The 20,318-nt window shown below is 48.8% G+C and overlaps 1 protein-coding gene across 1 annotated transcript in view; it reads left to right on the forward strand.

Moving 5' to 3' along the window:
• The window catches only part of TACC2 (transforming acidic coiled-coil containing protein 2), a 261,013-nt gene extending 242,866 nt beyond the window's left edge, over window positions 1-18,147 (forward strand). The window contains 7 exon segments of the mRNA XM_030940741.1: window positions 240-383; window positions 811-887; window positions 4,797-4,840; window positions 11,704-11,864; window positions 12,113-12,219; window positions 12,612-12,732; window positions 17,592-18,147. Of these exon segments, the coding sequence (XP_030796601.1) occupies window positions 240-383; window positions 811-887; window positions 4,797-4,840; window positions 11,704-11,864; window positions 12,113-12,219; window positions 12,612-12,732; window positions 17,592-17,657 (720 nt within the window). The 3' untranslated portion in view covers window positions 17,658-18,147.
• The last annotated feature ends 2,171 nt before the right edge of the window (window positions 18,148-20,318 follow it).

Below are 20,318 nucleotides of genomic sequence, written 5' to 3' on the forward strand. Positions count from 1 at the left end.
CTGTGGGGGCCTCTGCCATTAGCCCCTTTGTCTGCCTGCCCGGGTGCAGAATGATAGATCTCCATCCCTAGATTAGACTCGGCATTTCCCTGTTCATCAGTCTCTGCACTTTCTCATACTTTTGATGTTTCTTTGTTTCAAAACCATACAACTGGCCCATTCATGAGAGGGTGAGTGTAATCCTCTTTGTCATATGATTAATGCTAACTTTTTGTTTTTAATTAAAAACCATTCCACAGAGAGAGGCTGCTCACCCAACAGACGTCTCCATCTCCAAAACAGCCTTGTACTCCCGCATTGGGACCGCCGAGGTGGAGAAACCTGCAGGCCTTCTGTTCCAGCAGCCCGACCTGGACTCTGCCCTCCAGATTGCCAGAGCAGAGGTATCGTGGCATGTGGTGTGATTACCCTCTTCCTGCCACTTATAAATAAACACGTATGCCCGTGGTCCACAAAGCCAGAGTCTTTGGAGACAGACTTTGTCCTCTGAACGCTGCAGGCAAAGATGTATGGCGAACCGTGTGTTTTGATCTTCCTAGACACTGTCATGTGATGGGCCTTTTGGCCTTGTTGAATTTACAACAAAAAGCATGCCCCTTTCAGTTGCTCCCCAGTGGGCACTGTGAAAGTCTTGATATCTCGCTGCTTTCTTTTTTATGCTCAGGGAAGTTCTCTGAACGTAATTATGGTTTGTCGTAGGAATTTTTCATTCCACATTTATTCACCGTCTCCTTTTCTTGATCGATGAATTGCTCAGAGCCGAGTTCACTCATCTGGGGCTAACCTTTCTCTTCTTCTCCCTGAAACTAGATCATAACCAAGGAGAGAGAGGTCTCAGAATGGAAGGATAAATATGAAGAAAGCAGGCGGGAAGTGATGGAAATGAGGTCAGTTGGGGAGCTGGGTCTTCCTCGTGCCTGAGGGATGCTTACCAGTGGTTTAATAATGACTGCAGCTGGTGTGGTTCACAGAAGAGTATCTTCTGTGGAAGTTCTCTCTTCTTTATTACACACGGTTCATGTTTTTCTAAAAGTATTTTTACTCTATTACTAATACTAAAATAGCATGCCCATGAGTTAAATAATGCATTCAAATAAATATAGGTACAATGCAAAACAGGTCTTCTCCCCACTCAGCCTCCAGTTCCACAACTCGCAGATGACTATCTTCTGTGTGAACCCTTCCAAGAATTTTCCATTTCTCATCACAAATGTAATAATGAGTGTAAACAGCCTCTTTTTTCTCCAAAACAAATGAGAACATGCAGTATACATTATTCGACACTCTTTTTAATTTTCGTTTCTTTTTTTTTTTTTTTTGAAATGAAGTTTCGCTCTTGTTGCCCAGGCTGGAGTGCAGTGGTGTCATCTCGGCTCACTGCAACCTCCAACCCTGCCAGGTTCAAGTGATTCTCCTGCCTCAGCCACCTGAGTAGCTGGGATTACAGGTGCCTGTCACCACGGCTGGCTAATTTTTTGTATTTTAAGTAGAGTCAGGGTTTCACCATGTTGGCCAGGCTGGTCTTGAACTCCTGACCTCAGGTGATCCACCTGCCTCAGCCTCCCAGAGTGCTGGGATTACAGGCATGAGTCGCCGCTCCTGGCCCACCACTCTTTTTAAATTTAATAGCATATCTTCAACATATTTTATTCCTCTCTGCCTCATTCTGTTTAACAGGTGCTTAGTGGTCCATTGTATGGATATAACATAATTAATTTAAACAGTCTCTGTGGACAAACATTTAGGATGTTTTCTGACTTTAGCTTACTAAATGATTTATTTTCATTGTGGTATATTGTAATAGAAATATAGCCACCATCTATAGTGTACATAAGTTGTTTTGTTTTGTTTTGTTTTGTTTTTGAGATAGAGTTTCGCTCTTATTGCTCAGGCTGGAGTGCAGTGGCGCGATCTCGGCTCACTGTAACCTCCGCCTTCCGGGTTCAAGCGATTCTCCTGCCTCAGCCTCTCAAGTAACTGGGATTACAGGCACCTACCACCATGCCCGGCTAATTTTTTTTGTATTTTTAGTAGAGATGGGGTTTTACCATGTTGGCCAGGCTGGTCTTGAACTCCTAAGCTTAGGTGATCCACCCGCCTTGGCCTCCCAAAGTGCTGGGATTACAGGCGTGAGCTGTTACACCCGGCCGCGATACTCCTTTATTATCAAAATCAATTGCATTCCTGGCTACCATTTTAAGAAGAAAGCGAACTGTAGGTAATCATATCCCGTTTTCTAGGTCATGGTAGGATCTTCCTGAAAATTTTCCTGTTTGTTCCTTCTTTCTGCTGATGGTCCCCTGTGGCCACCTCTGTACACTGAGCCTACTGTACTGTTTCACATTCAAATGAAAGCCCTGCATTTGCATTATTTTTAAACCTCTTTGTTTTGTCTCTTATCTGGGGGGCATGGGTGGCTCTAGTTTTTTCACGTGCACTGAAAATGAGGCATGGCACCCGGGAAGGCTGGAAGTTCTGTCTCTAATTTCTTTTGCCTCCTGGGAGCTTTGCCTTCTTGGTGCCTGGGGAGTGCTTGTTTGTGGTTTGAGAAGTCGTACCACTGAGGGGCCCCCAGGAGGTGCCATTTACTAGCTGATGTGGTAGGATTTCAAGATGTCACCAGCTGGCGCAGATGTGCCAGCATTTGATAGCCCTGAATGTCAGCCCGTCAGCCTCTGGAGCTAGACTAGGTGAAAACCAGGCTCTGCTTCCCAGCCATTCCGGGGCGTCTTACTTAACTCTGTGCCTCACTTTGCTTATTAACTTGAAAATGGGGGTAAAGAACAATGCCTCAACAGAGTAGAGCAGAAGGATTAGGCACAAAGGCTGCAGAGTCTGATGCTCGGATTCACATCTGGGCTCTGCCACTTGGCAGCCTTGGAATCCTGGAAGAGTTTCTGAATCACTCTTACCCCACCCCACTGTCTTCATCAGTAATGCTGGCAACAGTGAGAGCACTGCTTCTTAGGGTCATTGTGAGGGTAAAGTGAAAAAACAGCACAACTAAGGTATTTTCAGGTCCCTGGTCTCTCCACGCTTCCAAAAGGACACATCCCTTACCTCCTCGTGTCCTCAGCAGTGATGGGTTTAGACAGGGCAGCCTCAAAGATCTATCCCAGCTTTGTGATTCTGAGATGCAAGGAGGTGCTGTTTAATGACAGGAAACACAGAAGTGCCTCTGTGTAGGATTCCATAAGAACCCTCGGGGGCTCATCTCGTGGTTACCTTTCTTGGGAGTCCATTCTGGGGTGAGACACTGACCTTAGGACCAAGGTTGAGCAGCCAAGGACAGGCACCCAGCACTAGACTTTGCAGAATACATTCTACTTTCATTATTCCTTTTACCCTTACTGAATTTGCCATACAGCCCCGAAAGGTGGGGTCTAGGAAAAACCTTACTGTACCAAGGAGTAAGCAGAGCACCTGCAACTTCAATGAATGTCATGCTCAGGGTCACACAGCTGGGAGGGGCAAGCTCAGCGGGAGCCCAGGCCTCCTGACTGGGGTGGGGGTCTCTATGGTCTTCTGTCATTAGGGTCCTAGATCTTCAACAGTTACCCGCTCTTGGTTCTCTTGTGGGGAATAATTATTAGATAATGTAGATGAACTCCTGATTCTTTTTGAGAAGTTTCTTCCAGCAGATTGGCTTTGGAGGAAGGACTTCTTCACACATTGGTTCTTCCATGTGGGGACAGCTGGGAGGCAGTATGACAAACGGAGTCTTAGTGCTTTTGTGCAGCTATTGTCTATTGAGGCTTCCCAGGAAGTTTACTCTGGGTCAGTAGGAGATAAGATTTGTGTTCAATGATGCCAGATACATGAGATGCTTTGGAAGAAGATGCAGATAAAAGGTGATAGGGTTCCAAGGAGAAATCAAGGAAGGCTTCTTGAAGGAGACGGCATTTGAATTGGACCTTGAGAAACAGACTGTGAGGGGTAGAAATCGAGAGAAAGTGAATAACATAGGCAGAGGCATGGGGATAAGAAGGCCAAGAGCAAACAAGAAATCATTTGTTCTTATTGAGCCACTGTGGTCATGACATGGCGTGGAAGGAGGTAAGATGGATGAGGGAGGTTGGGCCCAGGTTGCAAAGACCTCCATTGTCGGACTGGAGGTTTGGCTTTATTTTTAATTTTAAAAATTTTTTGGAGATGGAATCTCGCTCTGTTGCCCACGCTGGAGTACAGTGGTGTGATCATAGCTCACTGCAGCCTCAGACTCCTGGGCTCAAGTGATCCTCCCACATTAGTCCCTTGAGTAGCTAGGACCACAGACGCAGACCACCACACCTGGTTAATTTTTGTATTTTTTGTAGGGATGGTGTTTCACCATGTTGCCCAGGCTGGTCTCGAACTCTTGGACTCAGGCAAACCTTCTGTCTTAGCCTCTTGAGTAGCTAGGAGTACAAGTGCACACCACCATGCCTCATTCATTTTTTTTCATTTTTGTATAGGCAGGATCTGGTTCTGTTGTCCAAGGTGGTTTCAAACTCCTAGCCTTAAGCAATCCACCTGCCTCAGCCTTCTCAGTACCTGGGACTACAGGCATGCACCACTCTGCCTGGTTTGGTTTTTTTCTTAGTGGGCAGTGAGGGGTGTTGAAGGCTTTGCACAAGGGGGTGGCATATTTAGAGTCATGTACCAGGAAAATGAGCGTGCAGGGCGAGGACTGACATTGAAGGTGACCCTGGAAGTCGGGACCCCGCTGCACGTGGGCCAGGCTGTGGCGCCCAGCTGTGTGAGATGGGAAACCATTCTGTTGTCATGACTCCAACGTGTCTTTACTTCTCTTATAGGAAAATAGTGGCCGAGTACGAGAAGACCATCGCTCAGATGATAGGTAGGTGTGCTGACCTGCGGGGGCTCAGGCCGGCCCTGACCTTTCTGAACTGTGTGGAGGCCTTGGAAGATAGGAGGCTCAGAGTGGGTTTCTGGTAGAGCTTGAAGTCTTTCAGGGAGGGACCAGAGCATTCCAGAAAAGATGGCTTTGCCCCAGGACCGAGACGCCCTGGGGCTCCTTGGAAATGCCCCCCTGGACTGTGCCGTAGCATTATTCACACGCCTGGGAAGCCATGGCAGTCACCTGCCAGCTACCATCTGACCCAGCCAAGGACTCTCCACCTCGTGGGGAAAGAGATTCCTTTTGGTTGGGATATTTGGGAGATTTTTTTCTTTTTGCTTGTGGGAGAGAATAGGAATCAAATCCCTAGACCCTAACTTAGTTTAGACTCAAATGACAAAATACCCGACTCAGCCTTTCCTCAAGGACCCAAGGACAAGGATAGTGGGCCATGGTGTGATTGTCCGCCCCCTTCTTCCCGTGACCACGGCAGGTCCTGTTCACTGACCCCAGCACCGTTTCTCACTGAGATTGGACGCTGCCTCGGAATCCTTCTTAACGCAGCGTCCCTGGCAGCCAGTACTGACAAATTTGCTGTGGTCCACAATAAAAGAAGGCCTCGAGTTATAAGCTACACATGCCTGGGCCGTTTTTTCTTTTCTTTTCTTTTTTTAAATAATGAGAAAAGATCTTTTAGAAGCTCCAAGCCCAAGTTTTTACACTAATGGTCACTATTCAGAAATCATATTATGACTGGGGCTGTGGGATGCTTTTATTTATTTGTTTATTTATTTATTTGCTTAGGTTTATGATAATCCACTGTTTGTTTGTTTGGGGAGGAGGTCTTGCTATGTTGCCCAGGCTGGTCTCAAACTTCTGGGGTTCAGCAATCCTCCTGCCTTGGTCACCCAACATGCTGGGATTACAGGCGTGAGCTACCATGCCCAGCCCATGATAACCGGTTTCGTTGTTGTTGTTGTTTGAGATGGAGTCTTGTTCTGTCACCCAGGCTGGAGCACAATGGCGTGATCTCGGCTCACTGCAACCTCCACCCCCCAGGTTCAAGCGATTCTCCTGCCTCAGCCTCCCGAGTAGCTGGGATTACAGGCACCTGCCACCATGCCCGGCTAATTTTTGTATTTTTAGTAGAGACGGGGTTTCACCATTTTGGCCAGGCTGGTGTTGAACTCCTGACCTTAAGCGATCCACCTGCCTCGGCCTCCCAAAGCTCTGGGATTGCAGGCGTGAGCCACTGCACCCTATCCGATAAGCAGTTTTTTTTCTTCTAAGGATATATGGAGTAAAAACTCCAGGTCACTGCAGACCACACTTCATTTGTCCAAGCTTGACACTGTGCTGGCACCTGGCCCCCACCCCCAAATATATGGATGTGTGAGTCACATCACACCTCTAGCTTGTCCCAAGATGAATATAATAGTAGCCTCAGCAATGGTGAAGAGGCCAGCAATTGAGTGCTTTCCATTCAAAGGAGCTTCAATTTTGATTTATTGTAACAAAGTTCATTTCACCCAGAAAAGAAGCACATTCGGGTTTAGCCTCATGGTGCATGCTTTCTATCAAAGTGAAACTTCTTTATTAAATTGGTATAAGAATTTATGAACACATATGGATAAGATAAAGAAAAAACTCTTAGAGTTGAAAATGCTGGCAAAAATGGTCAGGCTAAGGGATTGATGTCTTCCTTATGTGGTGTTTGGTAAGTAGAACACAACTCTTTGGCCTCCGGGAGTCTTGCAATTTGAGAACATCGCTCAGGCCCTCCGTGGCTCATCTGGAAACATCCCGCTCCATCTCAGAGCCGTACGCTTCTTTTTGTCCTTGGTGATGACATTTTGATAAATGTTGAAATGCAGGGGAAAGGGCGTGAGCTTTTGCTCCTGAGAGAAGCCTACCCAGGCCATCTTTTATTGCTCAGCGAGTGAAGTTGATATAAACAGACATTCCCTCTTGAAAATTAGAAGTGGAGAATTTCTCTAGTTGGCATAAATGTTCTGTCCTTGTCATGACAGAAAGATGACTCCCACAGTTTCCTCAAGGAATATCTGCAGGTGACAGCAGTGAGGATCTTTTCAATCCTAGGCAGTGTAAGTTCCCACCAAGCCCTGGAGAGAGTGCCACCTGCCTTCCTCTCACCCTGGCTCCAGGGATTAGGGCTACACATCACCCCCCATCCCCACCCCTGCTCCCAGACCTCATATGTTTGGCCTGAGGGGCCCTGTCTTCAAGAGCTGTACACACAATCCCTTAGAGCATTTTCCTGTCCTTGGGCTACTCTCTGGGTGGCCCCGTGAGACTCCTCCAGTGTCCCTGGCCGGGAGCAGCATTGCCACAGAGGGGCATCTCACTGTGTGTCTGTTGCCGGATCCCCATCCTCATTCACCCATTGGCCGTCCTCTTTGTCATTCCAAGGCTTTTTCATCAGAAAGGTGGCAGGCCTGTGGTTGTCATTCCTTCAGCCACTGTTGCAGGTCATTGACTAAAGTCACCATAGATTTCAATGTCCTTGTGTCCTTGCGGAAGACGGCAGGGGGCTGAGGCATGACTGGGACTCATTGTAGCTGTGGGCAGGACATGCCTTCTTTGTGGCATGGTTCAGGTCAGGGTCTCTCCATGCTTGGCCACACGCCCAGGAGGCCCACCTGGGTTCCATGCTTTTCTTTCCATTTTCACTCGCCTAACCAGCATCCCTCGTGAAAGAGGAAACAGGTCCAGAGAGATTGGCAGTTCAGGACCACCGTGACTGTAGCTGTATTTTGAAGTCAAACCAGCTCTGGCCCACATGTGCTAGCTCTTCCTGGCTCTGCTCCATTCAGCTTTCACAGATGCTCCACACCAGTGTGACATCAGTCCTGCCATTGTTATTCATTCGCATCAAATGTTACTGGAGAGGAGATGTCTTGTTAAGCTTAAATAGTGACTATTCAGAATTCAGAACGAAAAGAGACTTCTGTGCTTTCTGCATTCCAGGTTGTTGCAATTGATTTCTTTCTGCTTTTCTAACAACTGCCCTGATTATCTGTTTTGCTTCCATTTTCTGTTGCTTCTTGCCCTTTGCTTGCAAAACAAACAGGCAAGCCTGGTAAGTAAACGCTTTTCCCCCTAATTTGACACCTGCCCATCGCAACCCTTTGTTTGTTTGTTTGTTTTTCTATTTTTGTTATTTTTGCTTTGTGTATTGCTGCATTCCCCCGACATGATTTCATAATGTTTTCCCTGAAAAAGCCAGGAAGGTCTTCAGGAGCATTGTTCTGTTGTTGAGTGTAGGGCGCCTTTCTCCTGATTTCAAGAACCTAACTGCATTTGTCATGTACAAAAAGATTTGTGAAGCATTCTTGCCTCCTCTGTCTCCTGGGAACGGGGTAATTCTATTTTTAAAAGGGAAGAGGAAAGGAAACCTGAGGCAGGCAAAGTCTTGGATCCAGGAAATCAGATGGACTTGGTTTGGTAAACAGCTCCTTTACCAAGGCAGGTGAAACGTACACATGGGCTCAAATCAGCCCAGAATATACACCATATAGCGTGCTGGGAACTAAGGAAGCAGCCAGAATTCAAAGAATAAAAACAAGCATTTGATTACTAGAGACATGTTGAAAGGCCCTTTCTTTTAGGAGTGTGGGTGTAGCAAGCAGGTTGCTGGTGATTCTTATCTCTCTATGTTAAAAAGCTCCCTCTTCGCAAGCCACTGTGACACTGTTGCACTGATTCCAGGGGTTACAGAGTTTATTATGGACAATGAGGCTCTTAATAATGGGTTACCAATACGGGACTCTTCCTCCTTCTTGAGGGCTTTATGCACAGTTTCTCATTTAATCTGCAAATGCAAAGAGATATAAATAGTCTTTTCCCCTATTTTAGACAAGGAGGCTGAGACTCAGAGTTTAAAACCCTAGTCAAGATCTCGCATATGGGAAGTGTCAAAGTGAGGTCTCAAACCCAGGCAGTCAGACTCCAGAGGCTCCTAGCCACTGGCCTGGGCAGCTCTGGGCTGCTGGTAGTGAGAGCTCTAGGAGTCCCACAATTGCAGAGGCAGGTGGGAGGGACATTCGGCGTCTTCAGGACCAGTGGTTCTCCAAGCAGGGTCCCTGCTCCAGCAGCATATGTGTCAAACTCGGGAACTTGTGACCTGTGCATATTCTCTGCCCCACCCCAGACCTCCTAATCTCACGCCGTGGGGTGAGGCGTAGCAGCCTGCATGTGAACAAGCCCTTCAGCTGAATAAATCCATGCTCACATGGGAGAGTTGTTGGAAATGAGGCACTGGGACCCTAAGAGGTCAGAACTTTAGAGCCAGCTTATGTCAGGACCGGAGCTGAAACTGAGGAAATGACCGCACCACACGGTAACGGTGTGCCTAGTTCTGGGGTATGGCAAGATGCAGATCTGTCCGGAACCTAAGGGAAAAGAACTCACGCAACCGAATCTCCCTGCTACTAAGGGAGCTGCATCCTACAAGGTCTGTCATTACAAGGGGCCCGTGTAGAGACGTGGTTCGGGGTCTGTCATTTTCTCAGTGAACAGTGATGTAGCTTCTTAAACCCTCTGTTTCACCTTCTGTAAAATGAGGGTAAGAAAAGCTGCCCGGGTGGTTGTGATACTCTTAAGTCGTTCACTCGTCGCATGGACATGTATCAAAACATCCTCTATGCCTGGCACTGTCCTAGGCCCTGGGGCAGAGCAAGTGGACAAAACAGACTCTGGTGCCTGCCCTCACAGAGCGTGCATTCATCAGGGAGATGAGCTGCTGATACACTAGCATAGGCACACATGCACACACGTGCACGCATGCATGCACACATCTGATATAAGGGGTGGCTGCCGCTGCAAAAGGAAAATAAAGAACTCTAGAGGAAGAGGAGCCATTTCCAGCACCTCTGGGGAGGTGACATGGGATCAGAGCCCTGAGCAAAATGTTGGGGAACCCTGGAAGCCCTGGGGCATTGGAGGCCTTCATGGGTGGAGCAGAGAGGCCAGGAAGGATAGAGGGCAGAGCATGTTATTTCCATTTCAGAGGGAGGTCACTGGGGGGACTCTGAGCAGGAGTGAGGTGGTCTGGTGTGCACATTAGGAAGCTCGGTCTGGCTGCTGAGTGCTGGCTTAAGGACAGTCAACACCTAGAGCAGTCAGCAGGGCGCCCGCCGCATGGAAGGGTCCAGTCAGCACTGGCGGCCGCTGTTCTGTGATTTCCAGATGTGATCTGTCTGCAGCAGCCAGCCCTCGGAGTCATTCCAGGTGGCAGGCAGCCCCTCCCCGGTGACCAGGGCCTGGCAGAAAGACAGGTCTGCTAAGCTCCTTCCCCAGGAGCTCTGAGTGGGCGCTTCTCCCTTACCCCCTCTGCTGTCACCATGAGAGCAAATGGTTCCTCACACACCTGGGCCAGGGATGGATCCACACAGAGGACAGAGGGGTGTTTTGTGTAGAGTAGTCAGAGAAGGCCTTTCCTGTAAGTGTAGAAATGAATTTTTAAGCAGCCATAAAAAAGAGCAAAGCCGGCCGGGCGCGGTGGCTCAAGCCTGTAATCCCAGCACTTTGGGAGGCCGAGACGGGCGGATCATGAGGTCAGGAGATCGAGACCATCCTGGCTAATACGGTGAAACCCCGTCTCTACTAAAAAATACAAAAAACTAGCCGGGCGACGAGGCGGGCGCCTGTAGTCCCAGCTACTCGGGAGGCTGAGACAGGAGAATGGCGTGAACCCGGGAGGCGGAGCTTGCAGTGAGCTGAGAGCCGGCCACTGCACTCCAGCCTGGGCGGCAGAGCAAGACTCCGTCTCAAAAAAAAAAAAAAAAAAAAAAGAGCAAAGCCATGTCCTTTGTACCAGCATGGGCACAGCTGAAGGCCATTGTCCTCAGGGAATTAATGCAGAAATAGAGCACCAAACACTGCGCATTCTCATTTATAAGAGGAAGCTACACATTGGGTACACACAGACACGAAGATGGGAACAGAAGACACTGGGGAGTTCACAGTGGGGGCGGCAGGAAGGGGGACAAGGGTTGAAAAACTGCCTTTCAGGTACTATGCTCAGTACCTGAGTGACAGGCTCATTAGAAGCCCATACCCCAGCGTCAGTCACACAGTATGGCCATGTACAACCTGTGTATGTGCCCCAAATCTAAAAATATATATTTTCTAGATATTTGGTGCAGATGATTAGCTTGGAATGGCCACGGGCCAGAGAGGTGGGGCAGAGGACAATGATTCCTCTCACCAGGATCAGCCACTCGGAACTGGGCCGACATTGAATTATATTGTACATCACTGAGAAACTAACCTTGATGGAAATAGCTCCATGTTCCTTGGAGTTATGACACTTGCTGTATCGCAGACGCTATCTGTGCCTGTGTGAATGGAATTTCAGAGGAGACGGTTTTTTGGGCTCTGGGTTTCCAGACGACCTCTCTGTCCTGATACATAGGAGAGCCCACCCCTCACAGCCCAGACCTCACACCCTTTAATTGTCCCAACACAAAGTTCACTAGCGATGTCTTCTTTTTTACTTTATGGATCTGTCTGCTTGCTGTCAGCAACCACATGGAATCACCAGGGACACCAATATAGACCTGTGTAGGGGGCTGCACTGGTCAGGTTAAGGAATAGTGATGGCTCATTTCTTCCTTACGTGAGGCTGCACAGGCCCGGGTCTGGGAAGCCGGGGCGCTGGGTTTTGTTCTGTTAGAGACAGTCTGGGAGGGCTCTGGGGCGTGGGTTCGTCCCAAGGAAAAGCTGGGGTTTGAGGTGTCCCCGCCGGTGAGGCTGAGTGGCATCTGAGGCCTCGGCTGGCACCAGAGACCCAGTTTCGACTTTCTGGGCTCCATCATTTGGCTCCTGGTCTCTCCTGCCAGAGGACGAACAGAGAGAGAAGTCGGTCTCCCACCAGACAGTGCAGCAGCTGGTTCTGGAGAAGGAGCAAGCCCTGGCTGACCTGAACTCCGTGGAGAAGTCTCTGGCTGACCTCTTCAGGAGATATGAGAAGATGAAGGAGGTCCTGGAAGGCTTCCGCAAGGTGGGGCTGAGTTTGGGGACGATGGAGGAGGCGGATCTGGTTGGGAGAGATTGTGGGGAGCACTGGGTGGGGGTGGGGTTCCGGAAGTCGGTCTTGAGCCACCTGCAAGGAGGGGGTCCATGCAGGATGGGGAGGCAGACTTGGCTGCCTGGGGTTACACCCGCATCCGAGAGTTCATGGGGGTTCCCACCACTCCTGGGCATTTGTTCTCGTGGACTTGATGCCTATCCTCTGCCCTGCTGTGTCAGAATGAAGAGGTGCTGAAGAGGTGTGCACAGGAGTACCTGTCCCGAGTGAAGAAGGAGGAGCAGAGGTACCAGGCCCTGAAGGTGCATGCAGAGGAGAAACTGGACAGGTAACAGCCACTGGGGGTGGCTCCCAGGGGCCTCCCAGGGGGTGGCTGCCCTTACCCAGGCAGGCTGGGACCTCTGGCAGCACCTGTGACATGAGCTTGGAAAGGGGGAGTCATCCGAGTGTGTGTTTCAGTAAGACTCATGAGAAGGCACACACAGTTAGCATCATTTAATCAGTGGAGGATGCATATTGCAATGTCCAGGGTGCCCCGGCACCTTGGCCTCATAGCGATGGAATTGGGTTTGGTGTTCTCATGGGCTCCTGTGCTCCAGCTCCAGTTGGTGGGAGCTGGAGCCAGACCAGGCCGCTCTCCCTGCCTGGAGCTGGGAAGCAGGAGGTGTCTCTAGTGATCCACAAAAAAGAATGATAATTCTGAGCTCTCTGTCTCTGCAGGGCCAATGCTGAGATCGCTCAGGTTCGAGGCAAGGCCCAGCAGGAGCAAGCTGCCCACCAGGCCAGCCTACGGAAGGAGCAGCTGCGAGTGGATGCCCTGGAAAGGACGCTGGAGCAGAAGGTAATGGGAGGGGCATGGCCTCCAGGTGGGCCGGGCTGCTGCTCTCTGTGCTGCTGGCCAGTCCAGATAGACAGGCTGGGCTTCCCTGGCCACTGCTGCTCCTGAAGACGAGTTCATGTTTCATGTGCATACCCTTGGCTCCTTCTAGAAGTTCCAATTTCATGCCAGCCCTGAGACCAGCTTCCTCTCCACCATTCCTGGAATTGCAGCCTGCATGTGTTAATTACTGCCATTTTCATTCCTTTCCAACATTCGTTTGTTTGTTGGATATTTATTAAGTGCCTTGTGTTAGGCGTAGCCCTTGAACCCCTGGATCCAGCATGTTTTACTGGTGAGTGGAGGGGGTGCCCACCAGGCCCTGGCAGCGACGGCCAGCTGATGCAGAGCAAGGGCAGTGTCAGGACTGGAAGGGCGCCCAGGTGGCCTCTAGGGACAGGGGTGATCTTCCCGAGGACACTCAGCTTGTGCCCAGGTTTCCTGCTTTTGGATCTGGCACCCGTCGTCCACTGTGAGCACTGTCTCCCTGGGTGTCCAGATAAGACGTTCCCTCAGCCCAGCAGGGCCCTCTGAGCATTGGGCTGTTGAGTCTGCGTGTGTGGGTGAGGGCCAGCCTCCCTCCTTGGATGTGTTTCTCAAGAAGAGGATTTCCAGATGTGCAGCCTCCTTCCAGTCAATGTCCTGAGCCTTGGGGTCCCCCTGCATGGTCATCCACGAGCCCAGCAGCCTGGGTTAGCAGCACTACTTACGCATTTTGGGACTTGATAGGCAGTGATGGGGCATCCTTTGTTGGCATCAGGAATCCATGTGCCTCCCGAGTGGCCTCTACTACCCCAGGAGCTCCCAGCCAGCCCCAGGGGATTGACTGTCCTCCTTTGCCCACTGTGGTTGGTGGTGGTCTCGAGGGGCATTTGGGCCAAGCAGTGGTGATCTCTGCCCTGGGCAGGTGCCAGCCCTCACTCCACCTAAGTGATGTTGGAGAAAGAGCCCTGGGGAGCAAGAAACAGGGTTCCTGGCCCCACTGCACCATCTGTCATGGCCCTGGGCAAGCCTTGCACCCCACCTCAGTGTCTAGTTTCCTTCTAGCCGTGAAAATTTGAAGCCTGTATCATTGGGCAGATGGATTTCCCTAAGGTCCAAATCTGATACTCACCCAGTCTCCACTAAGCCCTGTGCCCTGCAGGATGTTCCTGGTTACCATGTTACAGATCATTCTTTTCCTTTTTTTTTTTTTTTTTTTTTTTGAGGCAGGGTCTGTTTCTGTTGCCCAGGCTGCAGTGCAATGGTGCCGTCATGGCTCACTGCACCCTCAACCACCTGGGCTCAAGTGATCCTCCCGCCTCAACCTCCTGAGTAGCTGAGACCACAGTGCCCCCTACCAGCCTAATTTTTTTTATTTTTGTTTTTGTAGAGACAGGGTCTCACTTTGTTGCCCATGCTGGTCTTAAACTTCTGGGCTCAAGCAGTCCTCGTGTCTCGGCCTCCCAAAGTGTTGGGATTATAGGTGTGACGTTAATTTAATTCTTTACCTTTCTTCTTGGGATGAAAAAGACAGATGGCTACTAGACAGTTTAATATCAAAATTGCATTTAAAAAATAGTCTGGAATATGCATATATTCAACTACCTCTGTTTTGTAGGCTCCGATGATTGCTCTTAGCAGTATAGTCAGAGCGAGATGTGTGGTCACAACTGTCAAGTGCAAGTTTCTGCTCACTTACCCAGTATTTATTTATTTATATATTTTTTGTTATACTTTAAGTTCTAGGGTACATGTGCACAACATGCTGGTTTGTTACATATGTATCCATGTGCCATGTTGGTGTGCTGCACCCATTAACTCGTCATTTACATTAGGTATTTCTCCTAATGCTATCCTTCCCCCCTCCCCACTCCCCACAATAGGACCCGGTGTGTGATGTTCCCCTTCCTGTGTCCAAGTGATCTCATTGTTCAATTTCCACCTATGAGTGAGAACCCACCCAGTATTTATGGAGCATCATTATGGTTTTAGTGTTGAGTGTCCATTTTTTATTCATTGTATGCTGATAATCCATGTGTGGCATATTTGATGACTTGAAAATGGAATGTTTCATTAAAATGAAGATGATATTAGAAGCCGGGCATGTTGGCATGTGCCTGTGGTCCCAGCTACTTGGGAGGCTGGGGTGGGAGGACTGCTGGAGCCCAGAAGTTCGAGGCTGCAGCGCGCTGTGATTGTGCCTGTAAGTAGCCAACTGCATTGCAGCCTGGGCAACAGCGCAAGACCCCGTCTCTAAAATAAAGAAATAAAAACCATATTTCACAGTCACTGTGGCTATTGCAGCAGTTGAACATAAAATGTCTCTTGGTGAGAAATGTAGCAATGTATGGTGTGAGATGGTTCCCCCGTTTCCTGTGTTTAAATTGCATTATCTTAAACTAAACTTTCAGAGGAATGAACGAATCACACAGGTTCTTCCCTGAAAGACCTAAGTGATATCTAGGGGACAGTCCCGTTCTAAAGAGATTCAGAAACATGATCCACCCAGGCAGTTCTTGCATGGAGGCGCTGGACATTTCACCCAATCAGCGCTTTATAAAGACCTTTGCTCCATGAACTGAGCTTTATGCTGGGGCAGTTTGCTTAGTGGTGGCTGATGATGCCAAGAGAGAGCCTGGAAAACCTCCAGAAATCACTTTCTAACGGGTGTGCCGATGCCTCTCAACCATCAGTCACCGAACATGATGTTGAACAATTATAATGGCAAAGCCATATAGGAGCTGGGTCAACCTGAATTTGTGTTCCAGGCGTGCCACATCTGACTGGCTGTGTGACCTTATACACAACCCTAATTTCTCTGAGCCTCCATTTCCTCACTGAAAAATGAGGATCATACTGGCTTCCTTGAAGGCACTGTTGAGGGAAGCAGGGGAGGCCAGAGGCCCTGGGTGTGTTTAGCATGGTGATCAGCATGTGGTGAGCTCTCCAAGGAGATGGAGAATTACCCTTAGTAGCCCCAGCAGGGGCCATAGTGGCAATGATAGTATTTATTTTTTTCTTTTGAGATGAAGCCTGTCTCTGTTACCTAAGCTGGAGTGCAGTGGCACGACCTTGGCTCACTGCAACCTCCACCTCCCAGGTTCAAGCAATTCTCCTGCCTCAGCTTCCCTAGTAGCTGGGATTACAGCTGTGTGCCACTACACTCAGCTAATTTTTTGTATTTTTAGTAGTGACAGGGTTTCACCATGTTGGCCAGGCTGGTCTTCGAACTCCTGACCTCAGCTAATCCACCTGCCTTGGCCTCCCAAAGTGCTGGGATTGCAGGCGCGAGCCATCATGCCCGGCCGATAATAGTAATTTTAAGATTAGTGGTCAATGCTGTACCCCATTCAGAGCCCCCATCGTCCAGCTGGCCTTTCAGCGCCTCTCTTGAGTTGTTGACCTCAGGTGCAAACTCGAGCCAGGAGGTGGGCCAGGGTTTTATGTTCGAGGCAGGCTTCTCCCACAGCAGGGCCTGCTGCTGGAAGGACTGTGACTTCCCCTCCAGTGAGGAGAGCCACTGTTTCCCCAGCACTGACACAATGATGAGTGACACCAGGAGTTCTAACCTAGGAACAGAGGGCATGTGGGTCTGGGCTGGAACATATCTCAGGAGTTCTGAGGTTTTCAGGGAAGGGCTCTGCACAGCCTCAGGGACAGGCTTTTGGTGAAGACTCACCTTCCACAGGAATCTCAAGGAAAAGCTGGCTGTAAAACATCCCCAGTATGCTGGAGCGATTCAGCCCCCCTGGAGAAGGCCATTGGAGATTGGTTGTGCTGTTGAACTTTATTTTTTTATTTTTTTTTTTGAGACGGAGTCTCACTCTGTTACCCAGGCCCGACTGCAGTGGCCCTATCTCGGTTCACTGCAAGCTCTGCCTCCCGGGTTCACACCATTCTCCTGCCTCAGCCTCCCAAGTAGCTGGGACTACAGGTGCCCACCACCATGCCCGGCTAATTTTTTGTATTTTTAGTAGAGATGGAGTTTCTAAAGACCCATGTTAGCCAGGATGGTCTCAATCTCCTGAGCTTATGATCTGCCCGCCTTGGCCTCCCAAAGTGCTGGGATTACAGGCGTGAGCCACCGCGCCTGGCCTGTGCTGTTGAACTTGATCAGCATCAGAGCCAGCATGTAACCTATCTGAAAGCAAAGCCACACCGTCCGTGATGGAGGGATCGTCCCACTGGATCCCCTCACTTTCTGAGAAGACGGACAGTGTAGGATCATCTGTGCTAGACAAATCTGTGGCTGGTTCCCTTGATTAGACAGGCAAGCTGTGGTGGGAGAATCACCATAAAGCCAGCTTGCATCTGCCCCCACCCCTTGTCATGACCCTGTAGCCCCAGTACCACCTATTTGGCATGCCTCTGAGCAATGCAAGTGATCCCATTCACGCAGAACTGCGGAACCCTCCTTACGCTATGTCTCAAACCATGGAGGGCTTTAGCCCAGACCCTCCTCACCTCAGATCACATCCTTCACAGGCAAATAAAGGGAAATGAACCAGACTAGTTAGTCCTTCACTCTGTGCTGGTCACTACCAGGAAACTATACATTTATCACCTCATTTACTTCTCAGAAAGAAACATGTTATCACCTACATTCTAGAGTTAGAGACAGCAAGGCTCAGAGAGGTTGTGTAACTTGTGGAAGATCACACAGCTAGAGCCGGGATGTATACTTGGATCATTTGGCTCCAAGTCATTTGTCTCACTGCTTTAGATAACTTCAGTGGGACCAAGGGGGCCTGGTGGACCCCCATCTCCCCAAAAAGCCCCATGAGCATTCTGATTGGCCAGATTTCAAACATCAGCAACTTCTTTCTTGTCTACACTTGCAGAATAAAGAAATAGAAGAACTCACCAAGATTTGTGACGAACTGATTGCCAAAATGGGGAAGAGCTAACTCTGAACCGAATGTTTTGGACTTAACTATTGCGTGCAATATGACCGTCGGCACACTGCTGTTCCTCCAGTTCCATGGACAGGTTCTGTTTTCACTTTTTCGTATGCACTACTGTATTTCCTTTCTAAATAAAGTTGATTTGATTGTATGCAGTACTAAGGAGACTATCAGAATTTCTTGCTATTGGTTTGCATTTTCCTAGTATAATTCATAGCAAGTTGACCTCAGAGTTCCTGTATCAGGGAGATTGTCTGATTCTCTAATAAAAGACACATTGCTGACCTTGGCCTTGCCCTTTGTACACAAGTTCCCAGGGTGAGCAGCTTTTGGATTTAATATGAACATGTACAGCGTGCATAGGGACTCTTGCCTTAAGGAGTGTAAACTTGATCTGCATTTGCTGATTTGTTTTTTAAAACACAAGAATTGCATGTTTCAAATGAAATTCTCTATTGTAAATAAATTTTTTTCTTTGGATCTTGGCAATAAATATGTCTCGAATTTATTTTCTGGGAAGGGTTGAGTCTTTTCTCACCTTTGTCAAATCAGATTTGGCTTCGTGCTCTTCTCTGTCTGGGCTCATTTCTTTGTCCATAGACTTCAATAACATTTCCTTTCTTACCGTGGCTGCATTTGTAGGATGAAGCTAGTGAGAAATACTGACTTGCTACTGAAATAACTAAGTGAATGCATTGGACTAGCTGAGATTTGGTTTTAAAAAACCTCTTTGATTTCAGGAAGCAAATCTATTTCCTTTTATTGAGTCAAGGAAGTAACAGACTGCCACTCTTTCTGTTCAATCCCTTGGTGTGTGAAGGTCAATCCTGAAACCCCGATTCCCATCTAAAGGAAGGATTGGGAAGGGGTGAGCAATTGCCAGTGGGCGGCAGGCCACTTTGGAGATTAAACTAGCAGTGTGCCTGGCTGTAGATCGCTTCATTGCTGCTGACTTGCTCAGGGCTCCCAGGTTGAAGGCTGGGTGGATGAGGGGAGTTAGTGGGTAGAAAGGTGCGATCATCTCGCCATCAGAGAAATGCAAATCAAAACCACAATGAGATACCATCTCACGCCAGTTAGAATGGTGATCATTAAAAAGTCAGGAAACAACAGGTGCTGGAGAGGATGTGGAGAAATAGGTACACTTTTACACTGTTGGTGGGACTATAAACTAGTTCAACCATTGTGGAAAACAGTGTGGCGATTCCTCAAGGATCTAGAACTAGAAATACCATTTGACCCAGCCATCCCATTACTGGGTATATACCCAAAGGATTATAAATCATGCTGCTATAAAGATACATGCACACGTATGTTTATTGCAGCACTATTCATGATAGCAAAGACTTGGAATCAACCGAAATGTCCATCAGTGACAGACTGGATTAAGAAAATGTGGCACATACACACCATGGAATACTATGCAGCCATAAAAAAGGATGAGTTCGTGCCCTTTGTAGGGATATGGATGCAGCTGAAAACCATCATTCTCAGCAAACTATTGCAAGAACAGAAAACCAAAAACCACATGTTCTCACTCATAGGTGGGACTTGAACAATGAGATCACTTGGACACAGGAAGGGGAACATCACACACCGGGTCCTATTGTGGGGAGGGGGGACGGGGAAGGGATAGCATTAGAAGATATACCTAATGGAAATGACGAGTTAATGGGTGCAGCACAGCAACATGGCACATATATACATATGTAACAAACCAGCACGTTGTGCACCTGTACCCTAGAACTTAAAGTATAATAATAATTAAAAAAGGTGCAATCGTTTCCTAGGGCTGCCGTTAACAAATCACTGCAAACATCTGCAGCTTCAAACGGCAAAATTTATTCTCAGTTCTGGAAGCCAGAAGCCCAAAATCAAAGTGTCAGTGGGGTGGGTTCCCCCAAGAGGCTCTGTAGGAATCTGTCCCATTCCTCTTCCAGCAACTGGTGGCTGCTGGCTCTCCTTGGTGTCACTTGGTGTGTAGCTGCAGCACCCCAATCTCTGCCTCTGTCTTCACGTGACCTTCTTGCTGTGTTTGCGATTTCCCTCCTTTCTTATAAGAACACCAGCATTGGATTTAGGCCGTCCCCAATCAAAGATGATCTCATCTCAAGATCCTCAGTTACATCCGCAAAGACCCTGTTTCCAAATAAGGTCGCATTCACAGGTAGGAGGGATTAGGATGTAGACATGTCTTTTTGGTTACATGTGTGTCAATGGGATGTATGGTGTGGGCTGTAAACTTGGAAGGCAGACGAGAGCCCCTGATGGCCCAGAGCTCAACTGTCTCTCTGCCTCGGCACGGTGGCTACAGGCTACTCTTCTCACAGGAGGACAACCCCCACCCATAACAGGACAGGCCTTAGGCAGCCTCAGCTTTTTGGGACCAGGGTGAGGAGTGTTTTCTGTGATTTACAAGGTGGATGAAGTTCGGCTGTGTCGGACAGCTCCAAGGAGAGAGGACCACACATGTGCTGTTGGCCTGGCAGGGGTGCGGGGATGCATGGTGTCTTTTGTGCTCTGAGGTCCTTTGTTTTCTTTCTGCTACACTTTCCCAATCCATCCAGCAGAGCCTGCCTCTGGTGCCACTGAGACCCTCACCTGCCAGGCACCCTAAGCCAGGGCAGGGGACTGCCTCTTTCCCACTGCCAACATCCTTTGCTT

This window comes from Rhinopithecus roxellana, chromosome 11, assembly GCF_007565055.1.
Source record: "Rhinopithecus roxellana isolate Shanxi Qingling chromosome 11, ASM756505v1, whole genome shotgun sequence".
In the NCBI taxonomy this organism is placed as follows: Eukaryota; Metazoa; Chordata; class Mammalia; order Primates; family Cercopithecidae; genus Rhinopithecus; species Rhinopithecus roxellana.